Genomic DNA, 10,173 nt, shown 5'->3' with positions numbered 1-10,173 from the left:
ACACTGTCAAGGAGGCCTCCAAACAGTCCAGAGAAACAAAGAAACCCCTCCAGTCTACTGAATATTTGCACTCTAAAAAACATTAAAAAGCTATAGAATTTTTGTTCTTACCATGACCTTTCTGGTTTCACCAACTTTACATGCAATATAGTCCATACTCCACATTAACTCCCTACAGTGCTACTAAATCAAAAGTTGAATATTAATTGAAGTATTATAGTTGAGTAAAGATACGAAAGCCCCGACGATGAAGGTGGGGTTGAAGATGTGGTTCTTGAAGGTGAACAACGCCAGACCCATGTAGGAGAAGATGAAATTCTCCGCCAGGAAGTTCAGCAGCTCAAACAACTACAAGACAACACAAAAACAACCTTTCAGGGACTCTGATGGAACGTCAACATTTAGCAGATGACATTGCTGTCCAAAGTAGCTTGCCCGTAAATAACTGCAACGGTAAACGTTGTCCTCACCTGTTTGGTCCTGTCCTGGGACTCAGGGGACAGGTTGTTGAAGGTGTAGTGAGCCTGAGTGATCCCACAGAACAGCACCGCCACCACACCTGCACACACAACATCAAGCAGACACACCCACATCGTGATTAACCACAATAAGCTGGGTGATGAAAAATAACCCGTGGGGTGGGACCATGACCTGAGTGTAGCTTTGCGTTAAGATGAGGGTTTACCTGTGAAGCCACAGGCCTCAGCCATTAAGAAGGTGCTCCAGGACATGAGGAAGAAGAGAGCCGTCTCCAGAAGCTGGAAGTCTCTCAGCTTAGTGAACTTAGTGACGTGAGGAGAACAGTCAAGGAGAAAATACGACATGAAACACTACACTGACATTAGGAACACCTGCTATTTCCGTGACAGACTGACCAGGTGAATCCAGGTGAAAGCTATGATCCCTTATTGATGTCACTTGTTAAATCCACTTCAAATCAGTGTCGACGAAGGAGGAGACAGGTTAAAGAAGGATTTTTAAGCCTCCAGACCTGGATTGTGTATGTGTGCCATTCAGAGGGTGAATGGGCAAGACAAAAATATCTAAGTGCCTTTGAACAGGGGTATGGTAGTAGCTGCCAGGTGCACCGGTTTGAGTGTGTCAAGAACTGCAACGCTGCTGGGTTTCACCCTCAAKYGTTTCCTGTGTGAATCAAGAATGGTCCACCACCCAAAGGACATCCAGCCAACTTGACACAACCGTGGGAAGCATTGGAGTCAACATGGACCAGCATCCCTGTGGAACACTTGAAACCTGTTGAGGGCAACTCAATACTGGGAAGGTGTTCCTAATGTTTTATACACTTAGTGTATACACTACACAACTCACTATACACTAGCTATTGCCACCATGGCAGAGATGGAGAAGAATGGCTCAGAGAGCGTGGCCAATTCTCAGTTCCCACATTTCATGGAGGAAGTGAAAATTGCAGTGAACTAGTTTTGAAATGGAAGGCAGTTTAATCTGTTTTGCTATGTTGTTTTTTACAGAGAAGCTTAGAGAATTAAGTTCAACATATAGCAACAAGCAAGTTGATAATACCAAAAACCATAACTTAATACATTCTAATACAAGAACAAAAGCATTTCCATCTGTTTCTAACCTTGATGTTATTGCAACATCAATCTATATATTTCTAGACACTCAAATCACACAGGATGTATATCACTGCGTAAAGGATATGAGTGCTGTCATGACCCCGGTGGCCACCCCCAGGGCGAATGATCCACTGAAAACACCCAGGAACACCCCGAAAGACTTCAACATGGCCATCACCTCAAAGGTGTGACTGTTGTCCCCCTCCGGCTGGTACGCCACGATGGACCTGGTACAAACACAGTCAATATTAGAAAAGGTACAACATAACAGAACAGTTCAGGTGCCCTATGTGGGTGGATGAAGTGTTATAAGGCTGGAAATGAAATACTGGTATGTACTGTAGCATTTCTGGAGCCTAGAAATGAATGTGCCTTGCTTGCAGAATACTTAAAGAAAACATGGATAATTTGGTATAATTACAGAACTAGAGAGCTGCTTTACAATGTGCTTTCATCCTGAGAAGGTTGAAAGTCTTGAATAATCTGCAACCCATTGATATCAGAACCAAGGTATGGTATATTCCTACAGACCAGGGGAGGGCTTAATCCTAGTGGACCCATAACTGATGATCATAATGATCCTAGTGGTCCCCATAACTGATGATCAGAATGATCCTAGTGGTCCCCATAACTGATGATCAGAATGATCCTAGTGGTCCCCATAACTGAAGATCAGAACGATCCTAGCGACCAAAGACTACACTGTATAGTACTAGTACTACCGTTTGCATGCCCAGTCTGTTTGAAGTGCAGATGGATCTCTTAGGCAAATACGGTGTGACTTGCTTTCATAGTTTCATATGGAAATCATTAAGGAATGATGAGATTGTACTACAGTATGTAAATATTTGTGTATGGACATCTGCTAGTAAGTACTGTACGTGATGCCATTCTTTTAGTAGCAATGTGCTACACTAGAGGGTTCTATAGGAATTCTAGCTACCAAGTTCGATCCATCTTCAGGTATTKCAGCTACCAAGTTCGATCCATCTTCAGGTATTCCAGCTACCAAGTCAGTTCCATCTTCAGGTATTCCAGCTACCAAGTCCGTTCCATCTTCAGGTATTCCAGCTACCAAGTCCGATCCATCTCCGGTATTCAGCTACAAGTCGATCATCTTCAGGTATTCCAGCTACCAAGTCCGATCCATCTTCAGGTATTCCAGCTACCAAGTCGATTATCTTCAGGTATTCCAGCTACCAAGTCCGATCCATCTTCAGGTATTCCAGCTACCAAGTCCGATCCATCTTCAGGTATTCCAGCTACCAAGTCCGATCCATCTTCAGGTATTCCAGCTACCAAGTCCGATCCATCTTCAGGTATTCCAGCTACCAAGTCCGATCCATCTTCAGGTATTCCAGCGTACCAAGTCAGATACATCTTCAGGTATTGCAGCTACCAAGTCAGATACATCTATTATGTATTTCAGCTACAAGTTAGATTAAATCTTATATGTATTCCAGCTACCAAGTTATATATATCTTAATGTATTCAGATACAGATATAAGAATATATTTCAGCGCTATCTCTCAGCTACCAAGTTAGATATATCTTCAGGTATTCCAGCTACCAAGTTAGATATATCTTCAGGTATTCCAGCTACCAAGTTAGATATATCTTCAAGTTAGATACATCTATCCCTAAGAACTCCCTAAGAACTTCAACAGCTTTTCATTCAATTCAAACTGGAGGAACTATTAGGCCTAGATTTTGAAACTGGTAAAATATGGGGAACCACTCATGAAAGATTAGCTGAAGCTTGGAATTAGTGATGTTAGATAACATGTCAAAATCCAAATGGAGTCAATGGAATGGAAACCACTTGTTTTATGTGCTTGATACCATTCCATTGACTCCATTACAGCCATTATTATGAGCCGTCCTCCCCTCAGCAGCCTCCACTGGACGTAACAACAAACTTGTATCACCCAAACAGCAAATCACCAGGACTCCATACCACCAGAACCGGGTTGCAGTTTTAATTGGTGCCTCAAGATTTTCCCTAATGCATACCTCTGGATCTAATATGGGCTCAATACTCAAAACCTTTAGGTTCTGCAAACACCTGACGAACTTTGATTTGAGAGAACTATCCCTTTCTGGGTTGTACTTGTGCTGTGGTTCATATCTGCTATATGGAGTGTAATAGCTGGTCATTTGCCGTGCATGTTCTAACGACGCAAAAAGAAACCACTACAAAAGCACTGAGCTAGCACACCAGTTCAGGGGAGTGTCTCGCGTCGCCGCCACACCCTCTACCCACTGATTGGCTCCAGGGGCGTGCCGCACCCCCGCACTGAGCCAAKCATAACACAACCGAATTCTGAAATAATAAAGAGTTCCCGGCAGAGGGAATGTAGTGGTTAGGGTTACCAAAAGGTCAGCCTCACAGTATTAATACTAGGCTTGTTATTGGTATAGTGCCAGGTTATACACAGGACAATCCATACCAACAAGTTGTTTGAGGGTGTCTGTGTGCGCATGTCCATGAACCTGTGTGGGTGTGTAGGCCAAACACCCCCTTATCCTGCCCAAATTATATATTTTTAAATAATTTAAAAACAGTTTCAAAGCACATCTGTTGAAAGATGAGGTTTGTCAGCCAAAGCTTCAAAACAATGGATCGCAAAGACAAAACACAGAACTTCACAACGTGAGTGTGTACACACAGGCGCACAGACAGACGGTAGACAGGTGTGTCAGGTTAAGACGGAGGACTCACGAGGACAGCACCACGGCCACGGCGTCGTTGAGAACGCTCTCTCCAAACAGCAGAACGTACAGATCCACGTCCACCTGCAGCTCGTTGAAGATGGCCAGCACCGTCACTGCAGGACGAGAGACACAGTAACCCACGTTAGACTGTCTACAGAATGGCACAATCACATGCAGATGGASCCCCAAGACCACATTCTAGAATGTAAGACGGGCAACATATAGTTGGCAACATTCTACTAAAAACAACCCACAAATAGAGCCCTATAAGTTAGAAATCACTGGTGGTGTGTGCAGTCATAACATTCAGTACATCAGCCTATGCTATATTCCACAACTCACATTATTCCAGTCACTGAAATAATTAGTGGCAGTGCATGTATTTGCAGCTTGTGAATCAGGAAAACCCCCTTTAAATAACTATGTATGAACTAGGCATATTACTAGTGAAGCAAGTGGTTGACCATTATGTAGTGTACTAAAGAGGTGACTGAGGTGAACGGGGTCTGTACCGGGGTCAGTAGCAGAGACGATGGCTCCAAACAACAGGCAGTCAGTGAAGAAGAAGTCCCCATCAAGCTGTCCCACTTGCTTCATCAGCGTGACACAGCCATACATCAGCAACCTGCACAGAGACAGAGATCATGCTACTTCAGCTGAGCATTTCTCTGACATGTCACACAAAGGACTAAAGGTGCATAAACACACAGATGTAATGCATACATGTATAATGCAGGGTATAAACTCACCCAATGATGAAACATGATATGACTGTTCCCAGAAAGGCATAGGCTAGGATGGACCCCATGTTCCTGAAGAAGTGTCTCTGGGAGAATTAGATGAAGGATTAGGCCTAAATATTACCCAAGAACAAATCAACACTGTGATTTAACTATCATTTAATGCTGCAAWATGTAACTTTTTGGGCGACCTGACCAAATTCACATGGAAATGCGTGTTATAGATCTGTCATTATCATTGAAAGCAAGTCTAAGAAGTGGTAAATCTGTTCTGTGTGCACTATTTCTATGCTCCCCATATTTAAGTTTAGTTTTTGTATCTTTTACTTTTGGTTTTGTACACCAGCTTCATCTGAAAATACAATATRTMTGGTTCTGGAAAATATTTCTCACTGCGGTTTAGATGGTAAAATGATTATCTACACTATACTTGCTTGTTTTATCACAAACTGAAATTAGGCAAACTGTTAGCATTTTAGCAACCAGGAAATGGCAGAGCGATTTCTGCATAGAGCATCTTTAAACAAKTAACTACATGTCTTACCCTCTTCAGACTGTAGCCGGCATGGAAGATGATGGGGGGCAGGAGGATGTTAAAGAACACTTCGGGGTCAAAGGTCACCTATAGAAAAGAGGAAAAACACAAGGAAAAATTACATGACTGAACTGTAGTGTCCCACTGACTATGGAAGACTACAACTAATAAAACCTGTTATTATTAGTTAGAATCTAATTATAACTAACAAGGGTTCTAAATCCCTTTTCAATTGTGTTGATGGATGAAAATAGCGCTAGTTGTTATGTTTGTTAATCCAATGTCCTACGGTTAGGCCTAGTTCTGATCAAGCCTCTTTAGGCTGACATCAACTCTAAGTCCTAAATGGCATCAAGGAAAGGTTTATTTTCTCTGATCAGGTGACACAGTGTTTGCATAGAACAGAGCTGAATAGTGCTCTGTAGGCTACCTCAGGACATGACTGATTACATATGCTATGCTCCGAGTTAGACACAGTCTCATGAGTGTGTGTCAGACAGTGAGTAAGTGTGGAAAATGTCTAGGGAAAGATTGAGAAGGAAATATGTCAACAAAGGCAACCTACTTGCCTGATTCGTACTAAGCCTCCCAAACAGCACTTCAGATATGAAGAAACACGTTCAGACAACAACCATGCCATCTGTAAGCATCCACTGTTTTGGTCAGTCAAGCCATTCATAACTAGGACCACATCTGTTTGGGACTCTACCTTGCGAAGCATCTCGTTGTCTTGTACATCATTGATCTCAGAGGGGCTGATCTCACCCTTCAGACTGTACTCGTAAAACTTGCCACTGACGTTGACGAGCAGTGTGGGCGGGCTGGCATTGACATGGCAACTGAGGGTGACGTTACTAATGTCACGGGGTACGTGGATACCATAGCGCAGGACCACCCCAACCAGCACACCTGGAGGGAGAGAGAGGGAACAGAGGGAATTAAATGGGGTGAACAAACACAGAATTGCACCTATGAAAGCCCCTACAGTACATGGCACAAGGTAACCCATGCTAACTGGGTTCACATTTGTCCTCTCCACCCTTAAAGCTGGTACAGCAGCACCTTGTGAATTGTAAATAAATAACCAGGTAACAGGCTTCAGGGACGTGCATGGAGTAGAGAGTACTATACTAAAGTACAGTAAAACACTGAAGCAAGTTGGACCTTCCTGGGTGTATAACACAGAACGGTATGGGTTTAGTGCATGCACAGTCGCATAACTGATCAGGCATGAATATTGTTTCCCAACAACAGAGATGTACACTGAACAAAAATATAAACGCAACAGGTAAAGTGTTGGTCCCATGTTTCATGAGCTGAAATAAAAGCTCCCAGAAATGTTCCAGACACACATAAAGCATATTTCTCTCAAATCTTGTGCACAAATTAGTTTACATCCCTGTTAGTGAGCATTTCTCCTTTGCCAAGATAATCCATCCACCTGACAGGTGTAGCATATCAAGATGCTGATTAAAAAGAATGATCATTACACAGGTGCACCTTGTGCTGGGGACAATACAATTGTGCAGTTTTGTCACACAACGCCAGATGTCTCAAGTTGAGGGAGCGTGCAATTGGCATGATGACTGCAGGAATGTCCACCAGTGCTGTTGCCAGAGAATTTAATGTTAATTTCTCTACCATAAGCTGCCTCCAATGTCGCTTTAAAGAATTTGGCAGTACGTCCAACCGGCCTCACAACCGCAGACCACGTGTAACCACGCCATCCCAGGACCTCCACATCCGGCTTCTCCACCTGCGGGATCGTCGGAGACTAGCCAGCCGGAAAACTGATTAAACTGTGGGTTTGCACAACCGAATAAATTCTGCGTAAACTGTCGGAAACCATCTCAGGGAAGCTCATCTGCATGCTCGTCGTCCTCATCAGGGTCTTGACCTGACTGCAGCTCGGCGTCATAACCGAATTCAGTGTGCAAAGGCTCACATTTGATGGCCACTCGCATGCTGGAGAAGTGTGCTCTTCACYGATTAATCCCGGTTTCAACTGTACCGGGCAGATGGCAGACACGTGTATGGTGTCGTGTGGGCAAGAGGTTTGCTGATGTCAACGTTGTGAAGAGTGCCCCATGGTGGCAGTGGGGTTATGGTTTGGGCAGGCATAAGCTACGGACGACAAACACAATTGCATTTTATCGATGGCAATTTGAATGCTGTGAGATACCGTGATGAGATCCTGAGGCCCATTGTCGTGCAATTCATCACCTCATGTTTCAGCATGATAATGCACGGCCATATGTCGCAAGGATCTGTACACAATTCCTGTGAGCTGAAAATGTCCCAGTTCTTCCATGGCCTGCATAATCACCAGACATATCACCCATTGAGCTTGTTTGGGATGCTCTGGATCAACATGTATGACAGCGTGTTCCAGTTTCCAACAATATCCAGCAACTTCGCACAGCCATTGAAGAGGAARGGGACAACATTCCACAGGCCACAATCAACAACCTGGTCAAACTCTATGCGAACAAGATGTGTCGCGCTGCATGAGGCAAAAAACGGTGGTCATACCGACTGGTTTTCTGATCCATGCCCCTACTTATTTTTTTTTTTAAAGGTTTCTGTGACCAACAGATATCTGTATACCCAGTCATTTGAAATGCATAGATTAGGGCCTAAATAATTTATTTCAATCGACTGATTTCCTTCTATGAACTAACTCAGTAAAATATTTGAAATTGTTGCATGAGTTTATATTTTTGTTCAGTATAACAGTGATACAGCCATTCTAGGACTCACATAGACCTAGCTAGGCATTATGTTGTCTCTACCGCATCCCTATAGGAATGACAACACTGTCAGCATATTTCCAGGTAATGTTAAAGGAATACTGTGAGAGTTAGTTCCTTGTTCTACTTCCTCCGAGTCAGATGAACTCGTGGATACCATTTTTTCAATGTCTCTGCGTGCAGTATGAATGAAGTTAGCGGTAGTTTCGCACGACAATGSTAACTAGCGTTAGCGCAATGACTGGGAGTCTACAGGTATATTAGAAATGCTACGTAAAGATGCAATGACCTGTATAGCTAACTACATAAACAATATGACGATGAGTAATAACAATATCAATGACATCATGCAGTCTCCTGACAAGTGGGCCTCTCACCCATACTCACCATAGATCATAGCTAGTCCCGTTTCATGCAAAAACCTGAAACGACGGTGCTTGAATAACCATATAGTTAAAATCGTAAGGGTTAGGAGCATGATGAAAATCAGCAGGTCGGCACTGTCTTGTCTGTGGTTATCTTCAACCTTCCTCTCTGTTACGATGTTCTCCATGGCACTATCCTCTGCCCTGCAAACACTGATGCAGAACGACAAACAGGTTAGAACGGTCAAGGCTAACGTCTTCGACATCTTCCGAGTAGCGTTGACTCTGAATTTATTGTAACCCATGTTGAACATTCAATCTTCAAGATAGTAGCTACGTTGTCGTTATTCAAGGTTTCTAAATATATATTTCATGCGAGATAACTAAGCGGAGACAGCAACAGTAGATTGATGTTTTCCTTCTCTTCGGTGGGGTTTATCGGCGGTTGGCATCAAACGTTATGGTGCATTATCGCCACCTTCTGTACTGGAGTATGGGCCAGAGGCAGGGAGAAACTAAATCCTACCTGCCAGCCCCGTTGCTTTAAAAAAATATAACAACATATTTGAGACTATATCTAATAAAGTTCTACTCAATATAATCTTTAAAATGATTTCCTGTATCCCCTTCTCCCTCATACTAGATCTCAGCCTCTCTCTTTCCTCTGATACTGCCCACACTGTAGCAATACATGCTCCTCGGTCTCTGTTTCCTGGCAATAATCACACTTTCCTGTTGGATTCTTTCCTTAATCTTCTAAAAATAGCCTCCTCTCTTCTGTCCCTTCCTGGCGATGGATGGTTCCGGAAGGGAAAATGTTTTTTGTCTCCGTATTGCATTTTTTTATTGTTCAAATTAAAAGTATTTTCGGTTGATAAAAATAAAATATGATAATGCTGCTAATTGTATGTGCCCATATTAGTGATGAATGTGTCAAACTATATATTGATTTGTAGATATTATTATTAACTCTTGAGATATAGTTTTTCTGGTTAGAACTCTTATTATGAAGTTTGCTTTGGATTTTGACCGGGAAGTTAAAGACGTCACTCTAGTAGTACGATGGTTACTAGTTACATTTACATTACATTTAAGTCATTTAGCAGACGCTCTTARCCAGAGCGACTTACAAGTTGGTGCATTCACCTTATGATATCCAGTGGAACAACCACTTTACAATAGTGCATCTAACTCTTTTAAGGGGGGGGGGTTAGAAGGATTACTTTATCCTATCCTAGGTATTCCTTAAAGAGGTGGTGTTTCAGGTGTTTCCGGAAAGTGGTGATTGACTCCGCTGACCTGGCGTCGTGGGGGAGTTTGTTCCACCATTGGGGTGCCAGAGCAGCGAACAGTTTTGACTGGGCTGAGCGGGAGCTGTATTTCCTCAGAGGTAGGGAGGCGAGCAGGCCAGAGGTGGATGAACGCAGTGCCCTTGTTTGGGTGTAGGGCCTGATCAGAGCCTGAAGGTAC

General features: G+C 43.1%; 1 protein-coding gene across 1 annotated transcript; it reads right to left on the bottom strand.

The window, feature by feature from the left end:
- Positions 1-168: 168 nt before the first annotated feature.
- LOC112080788 (sodium/hydrogen exchanger 6-like) lies at positions 169-9,477 on the bottom strand. Its single transcript, XM_070442712.1, has 10 exons — positions 8,726-9,477; positions 6,298-6,497; positions 5,598-5,675; positions 5,063-5,139; positions 4,826-4,938; positions 4,321-4,426; positions 1,679-1,825; positions 686-786; positions 471-559; positions 169-348 (listed from the first exon to the last, which is right to left on the bottom strand). The coding sequence occupies exons 1-10, from the start codon at positions 9,015-9,017 to the stop codon at positions 184-186; spliced, it is 1,368 nt and encodes a 455-aa protein (XP_070298813.1). The 5' UTR covers positions 9,018-9,477; the 3' UTR covers positions 169-183.
- Positions 9,478-10,173: the final 696 nt, after the last annotated feature.

This window comes from Salvelinus sp. IW2-2015, unplaced genomic scaffold (genome assembly GCF_002910315.2).
Source record: "Salvelinus sp. IW2-2015 unplaced genomic scaffold, ASM291031v2 Un_scaffold16503, whole genome shotgun sequence".
Classification (NCBI taxonomy): Eukaryota; Metazoa; Chordata; class Actinopteri; order Salmoniformes; family Salmonidae; genus Salvelinus; species Salvelinus sp. IW2-2015.
This window is presented reverse-complemented; position numbering and strand designations above follow the sequence as displayed.

Coding starts and splice junctions, on each gene's coding strand:
- LOC112080788 (XM_070442712.1), bottom strand. CDS start 9,017: ATGTTCAACATGGGTTACAATAAATTCAGAGTCAACGCTACTCGGAAG. Junction 6,498..8,725: donor GGGACTAGCTATGATCTATG/GTGAGTATGGGT, acceptor CTCTCCCTCCAG/GTGTGCTGGTTGGGGTGGTC. Junction 4,939..5,062: donor ATATCATGTTTCATCATTGG/GTGAGTTTATAC, acceptor GTCTCTGTGCAG/GTTGCTGATGTATGGCTGTG.